At 36.6% G+C, this 25,426-nt stretch overlaps 3 protein-coding genes across 4 annotated transcripts; 2 read left to right on the top strand and 1 right to left on the bottom strand.

Moving 5' to 3' along the window:
* Positions 1-14,675: 14,675 nt before the first annotated feature.
* Positions 14,676-16,877, top strand: LOC117905590 (WAT1-related protein At3g30340-like). The gene is made up of 6 exons (XM_034818485.1): positions 14,676-15,173; positions 15,423-15,485; positions 15,581-15,697; positions 15,804-16,218; positions 16,347-16,498; positions 16,591-16,877. Exons 1-6 carry the CDS (start codon positions 14,983-14,985, stop codon positions 16,757-16,759), a joined length of 1,107 nt encoding a protein of 368 aa, XP_034674376.1. The 5' UTR covers positions 14,676-14,982; the 3' UTR covers positions 16,760-16,877.
* A 1,520-nt stretch (positions 16,878-18,397) lies between these two features.
* On the bottom strand, positions 18,398-19,289 carry LOC117934344. The gene has a single exon (XM_034856008.1). It carries the CDS (start codon positions 19,192-19,194, stop codon positions 18,718-18,720), a length of 477 nt encoding a protein of 158 aa, XP_034711899.1. The 5' UTR covers positions 19,195-19,289; the 3' UTR covers positions 18,398-18,717.
* Positions 19,290-20,340: 1,051 nt separating this feature from the next.
* LOC117928722 (probable methyltransferase PMT18) lies at positions 20,341-23,730 on the top strand. 2 transcript variants are annotated; one of them, XM_034848724.1, is made up of 7 exons: positions 20,341-20,718; positions 20,815-20,925; positions 21,241-21,944; positions 22,060-22,270; positions 22,358-22,655; positions 22,754-23,221; positions 23,311-23,730. In XM_034848724.1, exons 3-7 carry the CDS (start codon positions 21,252-21,254, stop codon positions 23,537-23,539), a joined length of 1,899 nt encoding a protein of 632 aa, XP_034704615.1. In that variant the 5' UTR covers positions 20,341-20,718; positions 20,815-20,925; positions 21,241-21,251; the 3' UTR covers positions 23,540-23,730. The 2 variants fall into 2 exon arrangements, with proteins under 2 accessions (XP_034704615.1, XP_034704607.1); XM_034848716.1 differs by having other exon boundaries at positions 20,815-20,943.
* The last annotated feature ends 1,696 nt before the right edge of the window (positions 23,731-25,426 follow it).

Genomic DNA, 25,426 nt, shown 5'->3' with positions numbered 1-25,426 from the left:
TTCGAAAATAAATAATTAAAACAACAAAGATTATAAATAATAATGCAAGAAACTAAATAGTATAAAGAGAAATGTAATTTTTTTTATAGTGGTTCTAGCAACCTACCTATATTCACTTTCCTCAATCTCCAAATCAAGTAAGGTTGCATTAACCAAAGCTTCCAACACAAGTGTGGGGGTCATTACCTAATTTTCTGCATGCTCAACTATGTGGCTCGAGTAAGGCACCTAGCATTAGGATCAGACTAGTTAAAAAAGCTAAGAGGGTGGGTAGATGGCCTTGTAGACTAAAAACTCAGTATGATCAATTGGTGCAACAACATTTGATTTTGCTTGGTAGAAATTGTCAGTCATTTCTCATAAATGAAGTATAGCTCTCAATTTAAAAGTTTCTAGCATCGCAAGTAAAAATGCAAAAAATACAATCTCAACCAGTTGAGCTTGGGGTTAACCGGTTCACTAACCGTTGGGCATTATATGCATAACAATTGAGTGTTAGGCCTCAACTGATCCTCGACTGGTCCTCGATCGGACCTCGACTAGGAAATAAAGACTACTAGAAGAGAGATAATATTTTTGCATTTTTCGACCGGACCTTGACTGATGCCTTAACCAGTTGAGCCTGTTCACTAGTGTCTTGATTAGTTTACCATTTTTGGTCCGAAAACCTATATTTTTCTGGTCTTTTTACTTCTAACACTCAGGTAAGGTCTTTAGGTCAATTAATATGCCAATTTTGAAGCGATTTGCCTAAAGTTCATTTGATAAAACTTAGGTTTAGATAGAAATGTTATTTTAATGCATAGATTGCTTGAAATAACTCATGAATGAACAAATCAAGTGAAATGGTCAAAAATCAATTTACTTGTTCATAGCTATGAATTGTTTTTTATGAAAGAAAACGAGACTATTGTTGAGATGATCACTAAGTTCACCGGCATTGTCAATAGTCTTGAAGCATTGGGAAAGACCTACAAGGAATCCAAACAAGTGATGAAGATCTTGAGGTCACTCCCATCAAAGTGGCATACAAAGGTCACCGCAATTCAAGAAGCCAAAGACTTGACCAAGCTACCTATGGAGGAGCTCATAGGGTCATTAATGACGTATGAGATCAATTTGGAAAAGAAACTACAGTAAGGTGAAAACAAAAAGAAGAAGAGCATAGCTCCCAAAGCTTCAACTAAGGAAGAAGAAGAAGTTGAAGAAGAAAAACAAAATGAAGAAGATGATGATTTAGTTCTCATCACAAGAAAGCTCAACAAATACATGAGGGGTGAAAGGTTTAGAGGAAGAAGGTTCACTTCTAGAAGAGACCTTTCTAAAAAGGAATCTTCATCTCATGGTGACAAGGAGAAATGAGAAGAGAAAAGAGATTTGGTGTGTTTCAAATACAAGAAACCGGGACACATTAAATATGATTGTCCTATCTACAAAAGTGAAACCAAGAGGAGAATGAAGAAGACAATGATGGCCACTTAGAGTGAAAGTGAAGAATCCTCCGAAGAAGAAAATGAGAAAGAAGTGGCAAACATGTGCTTCATGGCAATAGATGAACTTGATGAGGTAAACTCTAACCTTAGTGATAAAGATATACATGATGTTTTTGAAGAATTGTGTGAGGATTTTGAAAAACTTAGTTTGAAAAATATTTCTCTTTAAAAGAAAATTCAACAACTTGAAAAAAAATTGGAGAAGTAAAAGAAAAATTTTCAAATGTTGAAATTTCTCTTGAAAAAAAAAATGAGATTTTGAGAAAGAAAAATGAATGGTTGACCTCATCTCTTTCAATATTTTATTGTGTACAAAAATATTTTAAAATGATTCTAGCTAACCAAAAATGTGTTTTTGACAAACAAGGGCTAGGATTCAAATATTTAAAAAATCAAAAGTATTTTAAAAACTATTTTGTAAAAGAATCCACAAGTGCAAGTCCTTTCACTACTTCCAACTTTTGTGGAAGAGGAGGACACATTAGTAGTACATGTTCTTTAAGAAATGGTTTTCAAAAGAATTCAAATGTAAAAGCTAAAAAGGTTTGGATTGAAAAATCTAAGGTCACTAACCCTCAAGGACCCAAAAAGATATGAGTACCTAAATCAACTTGAGTTTTATATTGTAAGGTTTAAAGAATGATAAGTGGTTCTTGGATAGTGGATGCTCAAGACACATGACCGGAGATGAATCCAAGTTTGTTTTCTTTACAAAGAAAAATTGAGGATATGTTACTTTTGGAGACAATGCAAAAGGAAGGATCATTGGTTAAGGCAACATTGGTAATGACACATCTTCTCTTATTGAAAGTGTTTTATTAGTAGATGGTTTAAAACATAACCTTTTAAGCATTAGTCAACTTTGTGACAAAGGTTTTAAAGTGATTTTTGAAGCATCTCATTGAATCATCAAGGATATTCAAAATGATAAAACCATCTTCATGGGCCATAGATGTGATAATGTTTACGCTATAAATATTTCAAAATATGATGGCCATGATAAATGTTTTTCAAGCATGCATGATCAAAGTTGGTTGTGGCATAGGAGGTTGGGACATGCTAACATGGACCTCATTTCCCAACTCAACAAAAATGACCTTGTTAGAGGCCTTCCTAAAATGGACCTCATTTTCTAACTCAACAAAGATGAACTTGTTAGAAGCCTTCTCAAAATAAATTTTCAAAAAGATAAAATTTGTGAAGCTTGTCAAGTGGGAAAGCAAATAAAAAACTCTTTTAAAAACAAAAACTTCATTTCCACTTGAGTTGTTGCACATGGATTTATTTGGTCCCTCTAAGACACCAAGTTTTGGAGGAAAGTTATGCATATGTTATTGTGGATGACTTCTCTAGATACACATGAGTCTTGTTTTTAAGTCAAAAGAATGAAGTCTTTTATGAGTTTTCAAAGTTTTGCAATAAGGTTCAAAATGAAAAAAAGTTTTACAATTACTTGTTTAAGAAGTGATTATGAGAGAGAATTTGAAAATATTGATTTTGAAAAGTGTTGCAATGAACGTGGAATTAACCACAATTTTTTGACTCCTAAAACTCCTCAACAAAATGGGGTAGTTGAAAGAAAAAATATAACTCTTCAAGAAATGGCTAGAACCACGCTAAATGAAAACAAGTTACCAAAATATTTTTGGACCGAAGCGGTTAACACTTCTTGTTATGTTTTAAATAGAATATTATTGAGACCCATTCTTAAGAAAACTCCCTATGAGCTTTGGAAAAACAAGAAACCCAACATTAGCTATTTTAGAGTCTTTGGATGCAAAAGTTTTATATTAAACACCAAAGACAATCTTGGAAAATTTGATGCAAAATCGGATGTTGAAATTTTTCTTGGTTACTCAACTTCAAGTAAAGCTTTTAGAGTTTTTAACAAAAGAACTATGGTTATAGAGGACTCCATTCATGTTATTTTTTATGAATCTAATAATTCTCTTTAAGAAAGAAAGAGTTTTGATGATGATTTAGGTTTGGAGACTTCCATGGGAATATTGCAAATTGAAGATAGAAGGCAACAAGAAGTAATTGGAGAGGATCCCAAGAAAAAAGAATCACCATTGGCACTACCCCTTCCTCAACAAGTGTAAGGTGCATCAAGCCAAGACCTTCCTAAAGATTGGAAGTTTGTCATCAATCACCCACAAGATCAAATTATAGGTAATCCATCTAGTGGGGTAAGAACTAGATCATCTTAGAAACATTTGCAATAATCTAGCTTTTATATTTCAAATTGAGCCTAAAAATATAAATGATGCTTTAGATGATGAAAATTGGATGATTGCTATGCAAGAAGAGTTAAATCAATTTGAAAGAAGTGAAGTATGAGAATTAATACCAAGACCTTCAAATCAAAATGTTATTGGAACTAGATGGGTCTTTAGAAATAAAAATGACATAATTATTAGAAATAAAGCAAGATTGGTAGCCCAAGGTTTTAATCAAGAAGAATGGATAGATTATGAAGAAACCTTTGCCCCCTTAGCTAGGTTAGAAGCCATTAGGATGCTACTTGTCTTTCCATGTTTTAAAGACTTTGTTTTATATCAAATGGATTGAAAAACGCTTTTTTAAATGGCTTTATAAATGAAGAAGTATATGTTGATGATATCATTTTTGGTGCTACTAATGTCTCTCTTTGTGAAGAATTTTCTAAGTGCATGCATAGTGAGTTTGAAATGAGCATGATGGGATAACTCAACTTCTTCATTGGACTTCAAATTAAGCAACTAAAGAAATGAACTTTCATCAATCAAGCAAAGTATATAAGAAATTTCTCAAAAGGTTCAACTTGGAAGAAACCAAAACAATGAAGACTCCAATGAGCTCATCCATCAAGCTTGATAAAGATGAGAAAGGTAAATCCATTTACTCTACTATGTATAAAGGCATGATAGGTTCTTTGCTATATTTGACCGCTAGTAGACCCGACATTATGTATAGTGTATGCTAGTGTGCTAGATTTCAATCTTGTCCTAAAGAATCTCACTTAAGTTCCATAAAAAGAATTCTTAGATATTTGAAAGGGACAATGGACATAGGCTTATGGTATCTTAAGAGTGATAATTTTGAATTAATTGGATTTTCGGATGCCGATTTTGCCGGTTGTAAGGTTGAAAGAAAAAACACTAGTGATACTTGTCATTTCTTAGGACACTCACTTATTTCATGGCATAGTAAGAAGCAGAATTCGATAGCTTTGTCAACGACGGAAGCCGAATACATAGCAACTGGTTTATGTAGTGCACAAATTCTTTGGATGAAGCAAATACTTAGTGATTTTGATTTATCTTTTGAGTATGGTCCTATTAAATGTGATGATACTAGTGCCATAAATGTATCAAAAAATCTCGTGCAACACTCTAGGACTAAGTATATAGAGATTAAACATCATTTTCTTAGAGACCATGCACAAAATGGTGACATAACACTTGAATTTGTAAGCACAAAAGATCAATTTGCCGATATCTTTACAAAACCTCTAAGTGAAGAACAATTTGTTGATATTAGAAGACAACGAGGAGTGATTTTTTTTATGATCTAATGATTGCTTAATGAATTCTTGATGAATATACCTTTTGATTGCATGAATTTCATGTCATGTGGATCATATAGACATATACTTAGATAAATGATCAAATTTTGACCAAAACTTAAAATTCCCATGACATTAGGCATAAAAAATTAGGGATTTCAACTGAAAATGACAAGGAGAGGATCAGAAAACAATAAAATACACAAAATATGAAAAGTCAAACTGCTGATCGCGTTGACCAGGCGGTCGACCGGTTCGTCGAGGTTGGGGTTTTAAATAGCCTCCCGTGCTTCAGTTGCTCCACTATTCTCTTTCATTTCTTCAAGGCTTTCATATTTCTGCTTCCAAAGACTAGTTTAAGTAAGGTTTAGACCGATTGAAGGCTTTGGATTGGATTTTTGGGAGGATTGGAGGTTAGGGTTTCAGTTTTGGACTGCATTTTCTTCCTTTCACTCGTCACAATCGGGTTCTTTTCCTTTTCCACAAGTCTAGGGTTTTGATTTTGCTCGTTTCTCTTTCTACCAACCCCTTCTCCAGTGTTTCATTTTTTCTTATGGCTCATAGGAAAGAGTCAACTGCCTCTAGGGCACAGGACAACCGCCCAGCTGAGCCATCTTAGCCGGAGGTTCGCCGAAAGGCAAGGTTTGACACCGCCTTATTCAGCTCTGTGGAGGATTATCAGCGATACAAGCAAAAGTTTGCTCAGATAAAGGTAGTTCCGGGGAAAAATATCAATTTCTCCCAACTCCAGTATTTCGGATTTTAGGGATTTTTCTCTAGGATAGGTTGGCTGCCCGTGGTGATGGTTTCGGAGCCGATTTTTCTTACTCTGGTGCGAGCATTTTATTCGAGGGCTACTTATGGCATTGGTGGCCCAATTATTTCCACCGTTAGAGAAGTCGAGATCGATCTGGACCCGGAAAGCATCTGCCGCATTTTCGATATTGCTCCGGTTGGACTTAGGGTGTACAAGTCCAAGATTTGGCCCACTATGCAGGGATTCGAGCCTAGAGAGGTCGTTCAAAGGATTTGCGAACTTGCAGACGCTTAGGGGATGGGCAAACCATCGACCCACAACTTGACCGTGATCAACAAAGTACTATACCACATGATTTGCTCTATCCTGCTACCACGGGGCGGGCATCGAGACGAGGTCTCTTATTATGAGGCATTCCTCATGGACTCTATTCTAACGGGGAGATGGATTCACTTGGGGTACTTGATGATGATGCACATGATCTCATGTTGCGAGAGCAAGACCCCTATACTCCCTTATGGTCGTTTCCTCATCAGAGTGTTCAAGGATGTCGGGGTTGATTTGAGCAGAGAGACAAATTTTGAGGCCCCCAGCATTTATGACACGTATGATGATCTGTCGATGGGGTGAATGAAATTTGAGAAGGCCCCCGATGGTTCTTCGGTTAGGCAAGCAGAAAGACTACCAGCATAGGCCCGATGACAGGAACAGACACATCCTGGAGTAGAGGAGAAGGCCAAGATACGAGAGATAGATGGTGGAATAGACCCTCAAAGTGGCTATCAGTAGAGAGAGCCCGAGCTTGACATTCCTTCACTCCAGTAAGAGAGTGTTCAGTTTGAGACCACATTTTCTGAGTCGATGATGTCTGAGCCGACTTATACAGCGGGATCATCTTCTCAACCATTATTCACTGAGCTTCCTCACGTAGAGATACCACTTCATCAGGCATCTCACGCTCCTGATCATGCGCCTTGGATGGATCTATCTACTCAGATGAGCTCTCTAGGTACTCGCATGAAAGAGCTTGCTATAGTTGGTGATACTAGGTTCTACTCCATAGAGGATCGAATGGATCAGTATCAAGCTGACTTCATCTCTCGATTTGAGCGTAGTAAGGATCACATGGATCAGTAGCAGGCTGGTTTCACCTCTCAGTTTGAGTATCTGCAAAAGAGGATTGAGCGCATTGAGGATTGTCTAGAGAGTCAACATCAGGAGATGATGACTTACCTACGCTCCGTGCTTCCACCTCCACCTCCCAAGCCTCGATTTCATAGAGACCCCATTTGCTCATTTTTTATGTTGCCAAAAGAGGGAGATATTTAGGATCTAAGAGACTTATACATGCATATCATTTTCATATCATTTGTTTGGATCATATATATGATAGGCTTATATGTTTCTTGTACATTTGATTTATATATGATATGTCTATATGTTTCATGACTTACATTGTTTCTTATTGAAAATTCATTCTCTCTAGCATATCTTGATTATCTTGGTTTTAACTTCATAAATTTTGATTGATTGGTCCATAATTGGTTTGAAGGGGTGATTCTTCTTCTCCTAGATAACCAAGGTTTGTTATCATAAAAAATAGGAAGATTGTTAGCCCAAGGGTTCTCCTAATCAGGTTTTGATGATAACAAAACATGGTTAAGTTACTAATTGGTTTGAATTGTAAAGAATCTCGGGTATTAATTTGAAAATTCATCAAATGACCTAATGGATACAAGATCAAAACGTTTGGAAGACCTTTAATCATAGGAAACAAATGTAAGATGAATGCATGAGTGCACTTAAGTTTTACATATCATTTCATGCATATTTGGAAAACTCAGTTTATTCTTTAAAGTTATAATTTCATTAAAACCCGAGTTTTATCAAATGTACCTTAGGCAAAGCGTTTCAAAATTGGTATATTAATTTACCTAAAGACCTTGCCTAAGTGTTAGAAGATAAAAAAATAGAAAAAGATAGGTTTTCAGGGTTAAAATGTTGAACCAGTCGAGGCATTGGCCAACCGACTCAACTGACCAAGGTAACTGTCGATCGGTTCTCTTCGCTATCTCTTCCAGTAGCCTTTCCTTCCTAGTTAACCTTCGGTCAAGGTCCGATCGAAGCCCGATTGAAGCAACGATAACCTGCCAAAGCATTAAATGCTTTAACGACTAGTGATCTGGTCGACCCTCAGCTCAACCTGTTGAGACTGCTTTTTGATTTTTTTGGTTCCCTGAGGTTAGAAACCTATAAATAGAGAGCTCCATTTCATTTATGTGACATAGAACACCTGTATTTATTTATATACCCATTTGTTATTGCCTTAAAAGCTCTCATGTCTTTCTTGGTGCATTAAATCCTCACTTGCATATATTTTAGTGCACCTTTGTGATTCATTCTAGCTTGATTTGTATTTGAGCTATTATTGAGCTAGGCTGAGGGATTCATTCTTATAAAATTGAGTGTTAAAGCTTACAAGTGAGTTGAATCTTGAAGAGATTGTGTAAAAGCTCATTGGAGTCGGAATCCAAGTGTAAAGGAGATTCGAAACTTGGTTGAAACTTCAAGTTAGTGGAACCCTCACTCGGTTAGAGCTTGAGGAGAGTGGACGTAAGCAAGGAAGTGTCGAAGCACTATAAAATCTAAGTTTGAATTCTCTAACTCTATTTCTTTATATTTACTTCTATTGTGCTTGAATTTGTTGTATTCAAAAAGATTTTTTAAAAACCCAATTCACCCCACCTCTTGGGTGTTTTTCTCATTTAAGATTAACCTTTATTTTCTCAATTCTGCATAAAATATATATTCATTTATTGTAATGACAAATATTCATTATTAAGTTTAGGTAAGGATGAATGAAAAATAATTTTGAAGTGTATAAAAATATTTGGATCTATGTGATGAAACTCATTTTACAAAAATTCCTAAACATTTTAAGGGTCTGTTTGGTAACTATTTTATGTTTTCTATTTTCAAAAATAGAAAGTAGAGCGTTTTCAAATAATATATTTTAGTTATTTTCTACTATTTTCATTTTTTTCTAAGAGTTATTTTAAAAAATAATTATACAAACATGTATAATGATTAAAAATAAAACAATAGACATAAAAATTATTTTAAAAACATTAAAAATATGTTAAAAATATTTTAAATTTCCAAACAGATTGTTGTTTTACAAAACATTATAAAACAGTTTTAAAAAACTATTTTTAAAAGTTGTTTTTTCACAACTTTTTTTCGAAATTAGTTACCAAATAGACCCTAAGTCTTTCATACATTTCTTCACCTTTTTTGAACCTTTCATAATGGTACTTGAGCTTTCTTTGAAATTTAATGTTTTATCCTGAAAACTCAACTTGATTTGAAATTGTTAGTGTATTTAATCTCTTTAAGGTAACTTGATTTGAAATTGTTAGTGTCTTTAATCCCTTAAGGCTAAAAAAATTTATTTTCTCAAAATTTTTATGAATATGGAACTAAAAAAAAGTATTATTAAACATTTTTCATTCATTTTATTTTTTTTTCTATTTTTAAAATTTATTTGAAAACTAAATATAGTATTTAAAAAATAATATTTAATTAATAAAATTATTAAAAATAAGATTTAATTAATAAAAATAAATTATAGAGTAACAATGGTAACAAAATTGAAAAAAAAAAGACTTATAAAGTATAAATAGTTTATAATAAATAAAAAAATTATTACTTAAGTTATTTCATCACCCTTTTTTGTTTTATATTGAAACCATTTAAAAATAAATAAAATTATGATTTTCAATTTTTTCTATTCCCTTTAATGAAAAAAATAGTTTTTATAAATAAATGTTGTGGAGTTTATTTTGACTTCCAATTTAATTATATTAAATAGCTAAAAATAAAAAACTTTATATTTAAAAAAATTCAATTCAATATGAATTTATCAAAAGTAAAATTTGATTGAATATAAAAGGATAAATCTAGAATAAAAAAAATTTGAAATTTAAATTTCACTGAAATAATTAGTAAAATTTTGTATGGTGTGTTTAGTCTTTTAAGTGGTTTAAAATTTAAGTTATTAAACACATTAGAGTGAAAAAATTTTAATTGATAATTTATTTAATTATTGATAATTTATTCATTAAGTCTCCTTGTGTTAAATAAAGAGTATTTTAATTTTTTTTATATTAAAAAATTAGGTAGTTACTTGTATTTTTTTTTTTCAAATATTTTAAATATAATTTTCAAATATTAAATTCAATTGTCTTTGTGCATTATAAATCAATGGATATTTCTTTGTTGTAGCTTCAATTCAGGGCTTTTGGGTAGGCCTTCCAAATAGCCGCCTGTTAGTCTTATTTCTTTTGGCAGGGCAAACTCAAAATCTAAATTATGATTGGTTTTCCATTTGGTTCCTCCAAATATCTTGAAACCAACCAACTGTTTATTGACATGGGCCTGTAATTTTGTGAATTGGCTAACCTACTCAGCGATGCATGCACAAACTATATATGACTTGGCCATTTATATTAATAATTAGATAAAGGATTTTGTTTTGCTCTGGTGTTCTTGTCGGGTTTCTTGTCGGCAAGTGCAGACATCGTTACAAACAAGATGGCCTGCAATTGGGGTATGGGAATATATATACATGTCTTTTGCATATGCTTCCAGCTAGCGGTCGGAGGAGGTAGAGTGCATAGCCAAGGAAGCAGTTGTGATGCACAGGGGAGGAGGAGATGTGGGTATGGCAACGCGGGGCAGAAAGAAAGCGTCGTCGAGGGGACACCATAGGTTTGTGGGAGTTAGGCAGAGGCCGTCAGGGAGATGGGTGGCGGAGATCAAGGACTCGTTGCAGAAGGTTAGGCTTTGGCTCGGAACGTTTGACACTGCGGAGGACGCGGCCCGCGCTTATGATCAAGCCGCTCGCTCTCTACGAGGTGCCAACGCCCGCACCAACTTTGAATTACCGCCGTCGTCTGATTCAAGCGACTGTGATGTCAATGGCAATTGTGTGGCGGATGGGGTTGAGCCCTTCTCTTTTGACCAAGTCTGTGAGACGCAAGTTGATGGACTGCTCGGCGCACTCAGGGCCAAGCTGCTTGACGGCAAGGGTTTGCGGGGGCACCCCGCCGCTGTTGTTGGCTCGCCCCACAACAGCATCGGCACACCCAAGAGAGAGGTATCTATGCCGGCAGGGATTGTGAATCCCATGCTGCTACAGGGTCCTAGTTACTCTCCCGCAAGTAAGGCTCCTGAGCCTCTCCTTGATCATCATGATAATGAGGTGGAATCAGGTCAGGCTGGGGTACAGTGGCAAAGCATTTACCAAATTGCATCGCCCCAATTGCCTTGGTCCTTACAGCCACAGATGAACCCTGTCCATGAGGGTGGCTTGTTTTGTACTACCACCACTGCCCCTGCTATTACAACTATATGGCCAACTTCAGCAACAACCGTAGCCACCAGTGATTTTCCATATTTGGAACAGGGCAGCCATGATGATTTGCCAAGTAATAAGAAGAGGAAAGTGGATGGATCAACCATGCCCTTGTTCCAAATCAGTGGAGCAACTCAAGGAGTTTGGCCCAATGAGCAGCAACTTCTGCACTGTGACAATGGCTCTTGGGACCCTCTCCTCTATGTATCATCTGTGCTAGGTTGATAAAGATGGATCATTTAGCTATGATTCGTGCTATTTTTCTTCTAAACTAATCGGGTATACCAAAATTCTCACCATCTAATCATTCAGTTATTCTGATTTGCTGTCTGTTGGCTCTCCTTGAACCCTTTTCATTTTGGGAAAGCTGAACGTGTACTTGTCATCCCCTTTGTAATTTTCTTGATCATAAGACCACTGGTTTTTGGGATAATGTTATAGCCTTCCAGGAAAAGAAAAAGGAGGAAACTCTAGATCTATAAGGTCCTTGTACAAGAACTACATATGAAGAAGGTATTTGGATCCTCTCCTCGATCTACTTTCCTTCATAGGTCTGTCTTTACTGACCAATTAGACTAGTTGCATTATTTTTCTTGATCCAAAGTTATTTCTCCTTTGAATTTAGTGGGAAGAGAATTTGAAACCAAATCTATTCAATTCTATCTATTCCACTCACTTCAGTTAAAATTACTGCATGCTTTCCATTTCCTTTTAATGACTGGTTGACACTACACTGAAAAATCAGTGTCAAACCCTTAGCAGAATATCCCAAAAAATAGATTACCAGTCAAAGAATTATGTATAGTATACATTCAGCTGGTAATTCTTTCCCTTTTGGGCAATTAGGTCTATTCTTCATAGTTGTTAAACCATTACACCAACTGAATATTGATCCTCATAATCCCACATAAAGGAAAAAAAGATTATGGGGAGAAAAATTAAGAGAGAGGTATCAGATCCACCCTCTTTCTATGTTCTGGCTCAAGCATGTCAAGTTGATGCATGCCTTGACATCCCATGTTTGAGATACAATCATACGCAACAGTTGAGGAATATTCTGATACTTTCCCTTTTTCTGAACAAAGCCCGTATGATGGTGGTACAGAATGCAAGACAGGAAGCATAATATTGTGTATATGCACAAGATGGGTCCTTTGGTTAAATGACCATGAAATGCTACAATTCCATGAATTCATCAATTCTCATGGTTTTTTGTGATCAATTCTACATGCATGGCCTTTTCTTCTTTTACTTCTTTTTTCACTAGGAATAGTCCAAAAGTTGTTTGTTTATTTTGTTCTGTTTTTCTGTTCTTATCCAACGGTTGCTTTTCATATTCTGCGCTTCAGAGTTAAGAATGTCGCCCTGTTTTCAATTTTGTGACAATCACATGAAAAGGGGAAAGAATCTGGAAAGAGCAGAGTACTTAGGTCCACTGCATTCAGCGAGAGGATTACAAATTGCATGAATCTCAAGCAATTTCCCTCAATCCTTGCATTAGTGCTTGCCTTATTGTTATGAGACTCAGGTTTGAGCTCGATTAATTGGACAAGTAAGAATTATTAATCATATCATGGGTGTCCTAAAAATCTATGCATAAAGGCATGATACATCCAGCCACAAATAAATTGAGCTCTTTGATGCTGCGTAGGCTAAGTTAAAAAGAGATGTTGGGGTGGGTTGGGGATGTTCATACTGGGTCTATGAATACTAGTCAATTGAATTTGTCTAGCAAGCAAGCCAAGGGTTCGTGGCCAAAGTCATAAACCTAGTAAATTATGTACACAGTTCAACGAGCAAAGTCATGTACCTACATTAAAGTTTCATATAAGATGGATGTTAAGCACGCTCTTGATCCCTCTAAAATTATAGAGAGAGTAATATGATGACAATACAAGACGATGAGGTACTGCTTAAAGTGACATAATTTTGTAAACAATCTAAAAAGGTGAGTTTTATGGATTTATTTTGGTCCTTTAAATTAAAATTAAAATTGACAAATGATATTTACTTGATTTTCTTACACTGGAATCATATGCATTGCACCAAAAAACGAATGGTAAAGAGAAGGGGTTGGCAAATGAAGCATCACCGCTGGCAGCTTTCACAGATTGAGGGAGTGCAGTACCTACATACGTAAATATCGATCCACTTAGCCATGCCAACAAAAGGGAAAAGGAGAATGGGATCAATCATCTTTAGATTTTGTGCCTTTCCATTCACATAGATGCTGTCCCAGAATTTTACTTTGTTCTTTTTCCTCAGATTTATGTCCCTAAGCAGAGATGATGGTGTGCATATGTAAAGGGCAGGAAGAATGGTAAATCTACTAGAGTGGAGGATAACCTCTGGAATGGAATCCTATTCTGGTCTAGACCAAAACTTTAACAATCCTATAATCATATGACATATGCCTAAAATAATATAGGGAGCTGATTTTTTAATAGGTGCTGAACTAATCTATGTGAGCCACATGAGAAATTGGATAAAAGATTTCCTTGGTAAGTAAGCAGTTCTAGTATTAACCCAATGCAATGAACGTAGTGTGGCCTGTCAGATGCCAGTGAAGGAAATGAAGTACAAAAAGTCCCACAAAAGGGTTTTCAAAAAGAATGGTCGTGGTGTTTCCATAAAGTTGCTTCTTACATGTAGTACAGTGACTGGAACAGAATGCAGCACAATTGAAGAGAAGTAGAAGTTGAAGGTAATCTTCTCCAGAAAGCTCTCAGACATGGAAAATAACGACTTCTTGTTGAAAGCATCTCCTACTTTGTTCCCAGTGTCGGTAATATTATAGCACAGGAAGTTATAGAATATGTGATTTATGTTCCTTTTTTAAGCATACAAAACAGTCCACAGCTTGACAACATAATACTTACTGCCCTACTTAAAGAGCCCAACTGTTTCTGGTTGTCTGGGGTAGTAGAACAGCTATAAATAATCATATTAGCTTGGAAAATGTTCTGATATCAGTCCATAAATTGATCAGGAGGGTTAATTTGTATATATTAGAAGACCTAATTATAGGGGTAGCCGATACTGATCATCCAAAAATTGAGCAGTTCTTGAATTTTAGAGATATAGAACATATGAAGATCATTTAAGTTGTATGCTGAGTAGCATCCATTACTTTCTCTTTCTTTTGAGATATACTTTAATTTGAAAGATTTGATACATTGTTCTCCTTTCCCTTCTTGTACAAATGAGGTTGCTGCTCGTCCTGTTGCAAAAAAGCATTAGATGCTAATAGAGGAGTTGGAGAAGGGGATCCATTTCTCTTACTCTCCCACTCAGAAGATGCCCATACGCCATATGTAGCAGTTTAATAACAAAAAAAAAAAATTGTTTGACTTGCATGAAGAATATCATTGAATATGGTCTAGAACAAAATGCAAATAAAAAGCTCATGACCGATATTGAAAGTCGAGACCAGGACTTTCAGGGGATGTGATCATGGATTGATGCTTGAGGATTTTCTGTGAGCCTAGCAAATGATTCTTCAATAATCTCCATTTGTTGGACAGTATAAGTCAAAAGAGAGCCAATAGAAGAGAATAAATGTTAAACTAATTTCAAAGTTGGTTGCATAAAGCTTTCATGTGATTTCATGTAATCTAATCTTTCTGTGTTCCCGATTCTTCTTCCATAACCCCATATATTTAGATCTAAAGATGTTGGATGAGATGCGTTAAACATAAGAAATTTCTTGACAGAGTTTCTTGACACAGACAGGAGGGTCCTTCCTGTGACTCCTAGTTTGCTGAAGTGGATGGCTGGATTGAAGAGTTTTGACACATGGAGCCCCGTTATTGTAATGTTAGCTGTTGATTTTGCCTTCGCGGTTGTAAATATACTTCTCAAGGAAGTCCTCAATGCAGAAATGAACCATTTGGTCCTCATCACATACCGGCAATCAATTTCTACCATTTTCTTGGTCCCCATTGGATACTTTTGGGAAAGGTAGAAACCTCTGTTTCTTTCTTTCTTTCTTTTTTTCTGTGTGTTTTTTTTTCTTGGTGTCTAGGAAATTTATAGCTATGCTCTAGCGATGTCATCTTCCTCGAATTTGGCTCAGAGCTCTGATACTAGCTTGGCATAGAGATGCTCAATTGTGTTCTTGAAGGATAAAGGTGGCTCAAATGAGTCTTTGTTACTGTTCTTTTGTTTCAAAACTGTATGGGTGGATCATATGACTAAGTCTTCTTGCAGGAATAGCCGACCCAAGCTCACACTTCGGATCTTATGTTACCTCTTCTTCAGTGCTCTTGTCGGGTTTGTTATATTAACATAGATTAACAGGTTCCCATCTCCATTATCGCTGTTGCTGTGATCATTCTAGGGAAGACCTGATTAATGATTTCTTGTAGGGCATCACTGACACAATACTTCTTCCTTCTTGGGATTCAATACACATCTGCTACTTTCGCATGTGCTTTTATCAACATGGTCCCTGCAATCACATTTATAATGTCATTACCTTTTGGGTATGCATGAAAAATTAACACCTCAATACAGTTGTTTGATGAAGTGACTTCAAAGTCCTTGCATGATAATGTTGTTCTGCCTTTGTTATAATTTGATCATATGCAGATTAGAGATTGTGAACATAAAAACCAACAGGGGGAGAGCAAAATTAATTGGAACCTTGGTGTGTATCTGTGGAGCCATGATACTGACTCTTTACAAAGGAATGCCTTTAGTTAAATATTCGCGTCCAGAAGCTCCATCTCCAACCATGGATCAGGCTATCAGGTTGAGCTCGGGTAAGAAGACAGAGAGATGGACCGTTGGCTCAATAGCTTTGATGGGAGGCACCCTGTTGTGGTCTTCATGGTTTCTTATTCAGTCAAACATTGGCAAGCTATACCCATGTCAGTATTCGAGCACTGCCATCATGTCCTTCTTTGGTGCCATTCAATCAGCAGTCATTAGTTTGTCCATGGACAGAAACCTTTCCTTGTGGATTCTGAAGGGGAAAACAGAAATATTAACAGTTATTTATGCTGTGAGTATGCTCTCTCTTAAGAATGTTGTTGTTACTGTTGTATTTTTCCCTCATTCCTTCTCTCTTTATACATGGCTAGTTTTTTGGTTTTATCTTTAATTCTAGCTGTGTTTTCTATGTGGATGCAGGGAGTGGTAGGGTCTGGCTTATGCTATGTGGCAATGTCATGGTGTGTCAAGAAGAGGGGCCCTGTCTTCACTGCAGCATTCAGTCCCCTGGTTCAGATAATGGCAGTCATGTTTGATATCCCTATTCTGCATGAGCAACTCCATCTTGGAAGGTGATTCCACCCTAATTACTCTCAAGACTACTAATAGCTGTTGATCAAACTATCCATTTACTGACTATTTTCTTCAGTGCTGTAATGAGCAGTGTGCTAGGATCTGCCACTGTAATTGCTGGATTATACATTCTTTTGTGGGGTAAGAAGAAGGATGCAGAGAATTCCTCAATGGAACTAGTCCAAGAAGCTGAAGAGGTTAAGGACCAAGAGGCACAGTTACAAGTAACCACAATCACGAGTGGTTCAAGGTGCCCCTGAAGTTGAGTTGCATCTCTCTCTCTCTCTCTCTCATTTCACAGTGTTTGCTACTGTGCTTCTAGCGGACTTTTTTTTGGCACCTTCATAATTAATGAATAATCCCACATCATATTTTCAACCCCCCCTCTCTCCCCCTTGGAATTTTTACTACTGTTCCTCCACAACCCACATGAACAGTGTTACAAATTTGATGAGATCCATGTGAAAGTTCAGCTTCTTTGACTAGCAATGCTGTCATTATCACAAATCATATCCAAGTCCAGAGTATACCAGTGTCTGCTACAATTTGTGTTTGTGTTGGAGAGCAGGATATGGGTAAAAGAGGTCCGGTTGTGGGGCTTGTTTTTGGTTGTAGTAATACATGCTGTGATGATAAAACATGTCAGCAAAAAAGAGGGAAAAAAATGATGATAAGGATGAGTAAAAGAACTCCATGAAACAGTAATCTATGTATTGTGTGGCAATCTTCACCTGTAAATACATTTGGAATACATTGTGTGGTATTTAGCACTTAATCCAGAACATGAGGACGACCAAAAGTATGTTAAGCAATCAATTCAAGGTGGGTTTTGGGGTGAACTCAGATAAGAATGTGCCCTGCCCCTGCTTCCTGTTCTGTTGTTCAGAGCTCAAGCATGGTTACAGAGGTTTCCTGCTAGTCATGACTCATGTTAGGTGGGCAAACTTGGATTTGGAAGGAGCCTAACTGGGTTGCAGGTAAATTAGGAGAAAAATGTGCCCAATTTGTTTTTGGAAAAAGACAGAGCTCCATGTTTAATACTCCAACCCATCATTGAGGTGGGGTTCATGTGATCCCACTATTGGAATCTTAGTCCCAATTTATTGGCAGCTCCATATTTAAGTAAAGCTTGATTAGGTTTAGGTTAGAGGATTCAAGTTATGTTCTTAAAATAAGATAATGAAATCATTAAAGAGCAAATCTTCTAGCCTCCTACCAAAACAATGAGAAAGCTTCTGTGGTCATTTTTACTGCTTTAGGAATTAGCCAGTTTCATATTTTAACCAACATGTAGGAACATCAGATGGAAAAGGAAAAATAACCACGAATTGACATCCATTTTTTTAAGAAAAAAGGCTGAAATTTTAGCATATGAACAAAATTGATTCATGTGGAAAGAATAAAATTCACTCTTATACTTTCATCTATCTCTTGATTAAGCCCTTAGTATTATTTTTTTTTGAAGTGACTACACTTCTAAGTTATCTCTAAATGTCAAATAGGTCATTCTATTGAGACTTTTTATTGGAATTTAATAGAAAAACTCAAACTAAATACGTATACATTTGTACGAACTTCTATATGACATGTTTGGGTGTCTCTGATATGTCTAAGTGCTTGTCATATTAGTTTTTCCATCCAATTGGCAATCCTAAAAACATAAGAATAATTTTTGTAATTTACTCAAAAGTTCATGAATCTCACTAGATGTTGTATAAGTGTAACTCATGATGGACAAAGGCCAGAGGCTACAGGACGGGCCTCCAGTGAATATAACTTCAAGAGGCACCTAGTGATGTGTACTAGCTCCCTGTTAAAGGTATTAATCAATGAAGAATTAAGAAGTTGATTTTAGCTTAAAGAAGAAACTTGGAAATGGAAATCACTACTCTTAGGGATCAAAATGGAACTGTAAAGGCATTCTTATTATTAATCTTTCATATGCTTAACACACACCAAACAGCACTGCAGACAGGTATGCAGGAAATCAACCAATGAAGGACTGTCACATACATATCTTGGACGAGAACTTTATTCTGATAGGGCAATACTGGGATACCAGTTTTAACCTCTATCCGGGTACTTCACTCTTAGCCTTGAATAACAAGCAGAATGAGAAAAAAACTTATTTATAGCAAGTTAATAGTAGATTTATGACTAGTTAAGCTCGCAGTTTATTCAACCTCTGCATGATTCTGATTAGGCCCTTGTTATGAGCCTAATCAGAATGTTCAGAATGATAGTCATCTTGGGGGGTCACCGAGTCTTTCTTCTTCCCCTTCTTGCCATGCTTCACTGGTTTATGGCCATGGTGCTCAACAAGGTCGGAGATGTCCATATGAACACCTGGGTCATTGGTGCTGTAGCTGCCACCCATCATGATCGAGTTGTTGACAGATTGGAAATTGCTGTTCACATAGGTATTCAGCGCTTCATTCTCGCCGACTGAAAGACCGGGATGGCCGGGCTTCTCATCCAATTCACCTCGCATGGTGGCTCCGGTGTTGCTTCCAGCGAGCGTGATGATTCTCACGCCGCGATCATCCTCATCATCCTGCTGGCTCGAGCCTTGCTTTTGAACTTGTTGAAGATCAGAAAGGCGATTAGTTAATGCAGAGATCATGTCTCTGATTTCACGGTCGAATTGTTTTTGCTTCTCCCCTTCATGACCGGGTTTCTTCTGTCCAGGAAGCATGGTTTTAAGTGGCGGAGAGTTTGGGCAGACTGAAGGGTGGGTTGCTTGGTTGCTTGGTTGTGCTGCAGGGCAGGATAGATGAAGTCTGGGGTGGAACACAACACATTTAAGGGGTTTGCTGGAATAAAGGGAGGGATTGCCTTACATGGCAATCCAAGGATTTACTTATATTCCCATAAAAAGAGAGGGGCAAAGCATTACTTGACCATGGGTTCACCCCATAGCTTTCACACTTTTGTGACCCTTACGATTTTCTGGTCTAAACATTCCTGCAACATAACAGTTGTGGGGATATTGTTAAGTCTTAACTTATGGTGATAATCTCCCATTATTATTAAATTTTGGTTTTAGTTCACTTAGGATAAAAATCTCTCTGTCATTAAAATTTGATTTAGCTTAATATTTTAAGTACTTAACTAGAATATAATAATAATAATTGATATTATCTGAAAGTTTAATAATTATATTATTTAAAACTAATATTGTCTTGTGGTTAATAAACATCCTACTGGCCTACTCCAATCCCCTTTATTCAAATCTTTAGAAGTACAAGAATGGGTACAAAACGTACCCAAATCAGATATGTACATCATGAATCTGTATTCCAGTGATATTGACTGAAAACAAAAGAGAAAATCAAGGAACTAGTCAAACAAACCTGCCTCCCCTCAATTCCCAAAGTACCCCATTACTGGTTCTAATGTACTGAAATGAGTCTGAGACAAGCTCATCGCTGATCACAGGAAACTGATGATGATCAGTAGTTCCATAAATGCCATTGCTATTCACCATTCAACTGCTTTTATTTTCAGATACAAGTAACCCAAATGTATTAACTACAGATTGGTTCATGTGCATTAATGAATTCAAATGGAATTAGCATGCAGACATAGCCGACTTCTAGTTGAAAAAGATTGCATCAGATTCTATTGAATTGTGGAGTGATTTGTAGGGATTGGTTGGATTCCCCCCTGCCTTTTCTTTTTTGCTTCTACATTCACAATCTGAATTATGTGATCTTTGTTAAAAAATACAAAAATCAAAGTAAAAATAGGGACAATGCCGGTGAAGGTTAAAGGGAGTAGCCTGTCAGTCTCTTCCTGAAAAGGCTCAACTAATGCCGTTTGGAAGTGTTCCTCTTCTTCTGCCGTCCTTCCCTTTTGGACCGAATCGTTCCTCTAAATATGGAAATATAATTCAAATTTAATTGGGTCGTTGTAAGTGGAATTATGGACCTTCATACACTTACAAATCTATGGGAGACAACCACCTCCTTCCTCCTCCACCTCCTATGTCTCCTATAATCACGGATCAGAGGAACCAGTGCTTCTTTCCTTTCCCATTTTTTTTCTTTCTTATTTCTATAAAATCCATATTATTATAAGGTTGTTCTTTCTTTTTCTACCCAGTAGCTTCTCAAAATATTATTAATTTACAGATACCAAAGAGTTTCATGTTCCCTCGTAATTAATATATCTATAAAGTGTGTCGGCCAGAGTGCAGAACCGCCCCCAGGGGCATCAGGTATTCCAGCTTCCTTTAGTGATAATGAGTATCCTATGTATCTGCTTGTTCATGTAGTGGGCCTTATTGCTGATTAATTTTCCTTTCTTGAAAAAGAAAAACGAAAGTGAAAGGTCTTTTCAGAGATCATCTCTTGTTGAAGGCTTCAGGGTTTGAGGCAGGGAGCTTATGGTGCTCTCCACTGGAACATCTGTCGCTGCGTTGCCGGTAAGAAAGACGTCAGCGGTGGGTTATGGGCTCCTCTTCCTCTTCTCCTTATTTGGTCTTTTTTTATTGTTGGTGATTTCATTATTCCATGTCCTGTGGAACTTTTAGTTCTTGTCGTTTATTCATTTAGTGTGCTGTTCTTTTTCACCCGCTTCCCCTTTTCTTGTCCTTTTTGGCTTAATCCCTGCCACCCTCTTCTACTAGCCTTCCTGAAAAATGATATGTTCAGCATCTCATCTGATCTAATCAGCCTTGGTTTATCTGCTTCAGGTCTCATCCTTCACTAGTGTCTTTTATTTCTTGAGATTTTTGCAGGTTGTAATATAATGGCCAAGGAGTACAGTGGTTCACCCAAGCATCATCAACTAGAATCCAAGAGGAAGCGCCTCACTTGGATCCTAGGGGTCAGTGGCCTCTGCATTTTGTTCTACATTTTGGGAGCTTGGCAGAATACAACTCCTGCCCCGTCTAACCAATCTGAAGTATACTCTAGAGTCGGTTGTGGTGTTGGCTCACCTGCAGCTGGCGATGGGCATTCATCATCTTCATCATTGTCATCAGCCTCTCTCGATTTTGAAAGCCATCATCAGGTGGAGATCAACAATTCTGGAGGGACCCAGAGCTTTCCACCCTGTGATATGTCCTACAGTGAGTACACTCCTTGCCAAGACCCAATCAGGGCAAGGAAATTTGACAGGAATATGTTGAAATACAGAGAGCGGCATTGCCCTACCAAGGATGAACTCCTCCTCTGCCTGATACCTGCCCCCCCAAAATACAAGAACCCTTTCAAATGGCCCCAGAGCAGAGACTATGCCTGGTACGACAACATCCCCCACAAAGAGCTCAGCATTGAGAAGGCTGTTCAGAATTGGATCCAAGTCGAGGGTGATCGTTTCAGATTCCCTGGGGGTGGCACCATGTTCCCACGTGGAGCCGATGCTTATATTGATGACATAAACGAGCTCATTCCTCTTACTGGCGGCACCATCAGAACTGCAATTGATACAGGCTGTGGTGTAAGTAAAGGCTTCAACTCCTTGTCCATTTAGGTCTTCTATATTACCATTGTTTTGTAGTTTATTGCAGTAGCTAACAGGAGTCTCCTGCTGTTTCTTGATTGGGTGTGTTAAGGTTGCAAGCTGGGGTGCCTACTTGTTAAAAAGGGACATTCTGGCTATGTCTTTTGCACCAAGAGACACACATGAAGCACAGGTCCAGTTTGCTCTAGAGCGGGGAGTACCTGCTATGATTGGTATCTTGGCTTCGCAGAGGATGCCATACCCTGCAAGGGCTTTTGATATGGCTCACTGCTCCCGCTGCTTGATACCTTGGAATGCGTATGGTAAGGCGTCTTTGGTAAAGGTGTTTATTAATGCTATTTAGGAAGAAAATTTTGAAGTACTTGAAGAATTTGCTCTAATTTCAACAGATGGACTCTACCTACTGGAAGTGGACAGAGTTCTGAGACCTGGTGGATATTGGATTCTATCTGGCCCTCCTATACACTGGAAGAAATACTGGAGAGGTTGGGAAAGGACCCAAGAAGATTTGAAGCAAGAGCAAGATGCTATCGAGGATGTTGCTATGCGGTTATGCTGGAAAAAAGTGATTGAAAAGGGTGATCTTGCAGTTTGGCAAAAGCCTATCAACCACATCGGGTGTGTAGAGAGCAGGAAGCTTATTAAAACACCACATATATGCAAATCAGACAATCCAGACACGGCTTGGTACTTCCTCAATATCTCTCATGCTCTCATTAATTAAATTGATCTAAAAATATTCATATCTGACTCTGTTTTGCTATTGCATAATCTGTGCCAAAAAGGTACAGAGACATGGAAACTTGCATAACCCCACTTCCAGATGTACGCGACTCAGAGGAAGTTGCTGGTGGGGCATTGGAGAAGTGGCCTAAGCGTGCATTTTCCATTCCTCCTAGAATAAGCAGTGGCTCATTACCAGGCATCACAGCCCAGAATTTCCAAGAGGATCATGAGCTGTGGAAGGACAGAGTGGCACATTACAAACAAATCATTAGAGGATTACACCAAGGGCGATATCGCAATGTAATGGACATGAATGCTTACCTGGGTGGATTTGCTGCAGCCCTTCTAAAATATCATGTGTGGGTTATGAATGTAATTCCTGCCAATTCAAATCAAGATTCTCTTGGTGTGATCTACGAGAGAGGATTCATTGGGACATATCATGACTGGTGTGAGGCATTCTCGACATATCCAAGAACATATGATCTGATCCATGCAAGCAATGTGTTCAGCATATATCAGGACAGGTAAAAGTTGAGACACTCAGTGCAATTTTGATGTTCTGCTTAACAATCTTGTGGCTAAATCATAAATGTGTGTTCATATGTGCATGAAGGTGTGATATTACCCACATTCTGCTAGAGATTGATAGAATTCTGAGGCCAGAAGGGACAGCCATATTCAGGGATACGGTAGAGGTCCTTGTGAAGATTCAAAGTATAACAGATGGAATGAGATGGAACAGCCAGATTCTGGACCATGAAAGTGGGCCCTTTAATCCAGAGAAAATTCTGGTTGCTGTCAAAAGTTACTGGACTGGTGAAGCTAACCCAAAACCGCACTAACAGTAAGTTGCAGTGTGTTTTTCCTTCCCTTAGGGGTGGGATTTTGCTCAGTGATACCTTCATTTTGAGTGGGGAAATTGTTGATTTTTCAAGGCCATGATTTACTTCGTGGAGATACTGTAATGGTGATATTACTGCCTTCATATTTATTTCATCATACCTATTAATATTATTTTACCTAGGGTGGCTGAGTTGCTCTCCATCAAAAGCATTTCACAGAATTTTGGCCTTCCAAAGATTTGATATCTGAAACTAACCCAGCTTATAAAAACAATTTTATGCCCATCTGCTTCGTGTTTCCCCATACTCGTATGTGGATGGGAAATACAAATTGTGGATAGGTGACTTAATCACAAGAATTATTTTTTTTAAAAGTTTGAATATACATATCATTCTCTTTAACATGCAATAAATAGGATTAAAATGTTTGATAACTGTTTTTTAAAACAATTCTAAAAAACAATTTTTAAGAACAATTTTCAAATGTTTTATAAAACAAAAGTCAATTTGAAAACATAAAATGTTTTTAACCTCCTTTTAATGTTTTTAAAAATAAATTTTATGTTTAATATTTTATTTTTAATCTTTTTACGGTATACTTATTTTTTAAAATAGTTCTTAAAAAATAAATTAAAATAATAAAAAATAATTAAAATGTTTTTAACCTCCTTTTGATGTTTTTAAAAATAATTTTTATGTTTAATATTTTGTTTTTATCTTTTTGTATGTTTGTATAATTATTTTTTAAAATAGTCCTTACAAAATAAATGAAAATAATAAAAAATAATTAAAATGTATTTTTTGAAAATATTTTTTTTGTTTTTAATAACATAAAATAGAGAAAACAGTTTTTGATTATCAAATATATTTTTCTGATTTTTTATTTTAAAAAATAAAAAAATAGTTACCAAACCGAAGCTAAGACTTTGTTGAAAAAATTGAGTGTGCACACCAAAATAGACTATGACAGGAAATGTGCCTCTTTCTCAATACGTGGATTGGGAAAAATGATATTTTGATAAGACTTTGTAGGTTATCCATATCTCAATCGGCCATTTTTAGCCAAATTTGAGGAGAAACCCAGGTTAATACCAAAATTTGGACCAAATAAATCGACATCATACCAAATACTCATCATTACTTCCTTGTAAATGCTAATAAATGGTGGCCTCCTCAAGCTTAATAAAAATGATAAAGCTGCCGACAGTCCACTTTTCGTCTCAGCTATGACCAACACCGATTCCCGACTAAATCAACATTTATTTGACACGTGCATCCTTCTCAGGGCAACAATTGGCAGTTGCCACGTGGCATCAGCCAATTTTATTTATTTATTATTACTTTTTAATCTTCATTTATTTTTCCATGCTTTTTTCTCTCTTTCTCCCGTCTTCATCTTTTGGTTTGGCCACCTCCTCCTTTGGTGGGCGTTCAAATGCTTGTTTTTTCTGCTTTTCTTGACCCTTAAAAGCAGAAATTTTTTTAAAAAATAATATCTAAATATAAAAAATCGATTCGAACGAGTCACATTCTTATCTTATTTATTCAAAATAATTTTTATCATTATCACATTAAAAAAATTAAATAAGATAAATAATATGGAATGAGAAAGGTAATACTCAAACTTGTTTATTTAAATTTTAAGCTTATTATATTAAGGGTGGAATGAGACGGGTTCGAAAAAATTTGTCTTATTATCATTCTTATATTAACATAAAAAATAAATTAAAATATAGATAAATCATATAAAAAACAATTATAAAAAAAATGTTTTAAAAATAAGATAGTACGGAGCAGTAAGATGCTATTTATGGAATCTCAAACACTCCAGGATGGTACACCCATCCCACCATAAGCCCAACTAAAATCCCCACACTAAACATCTGG

This window comes from Vitis riparia, chromosome 2, assembly GCF_004353265.1.
Source record: "Vitis riparia cultivar Riparia Gloire de Montpellier isolate 1030 chromosome 2, EGFV_Vit.rip_1.0, whole genome shotgun sequence".
Classification (NCBI taxonomy): domain Eukaryota; kingdom Viridiplantae; phylum Streptophyta; class Magnoliopsida; order Vitales; family Vitaceae; genus Vitis; species Vitis riparia.
The sequence above is the reverse complement of the archived record's forward strand: the minus strand, read 5'-3'. Positions and strand labels throughout refer to the sequence as shown.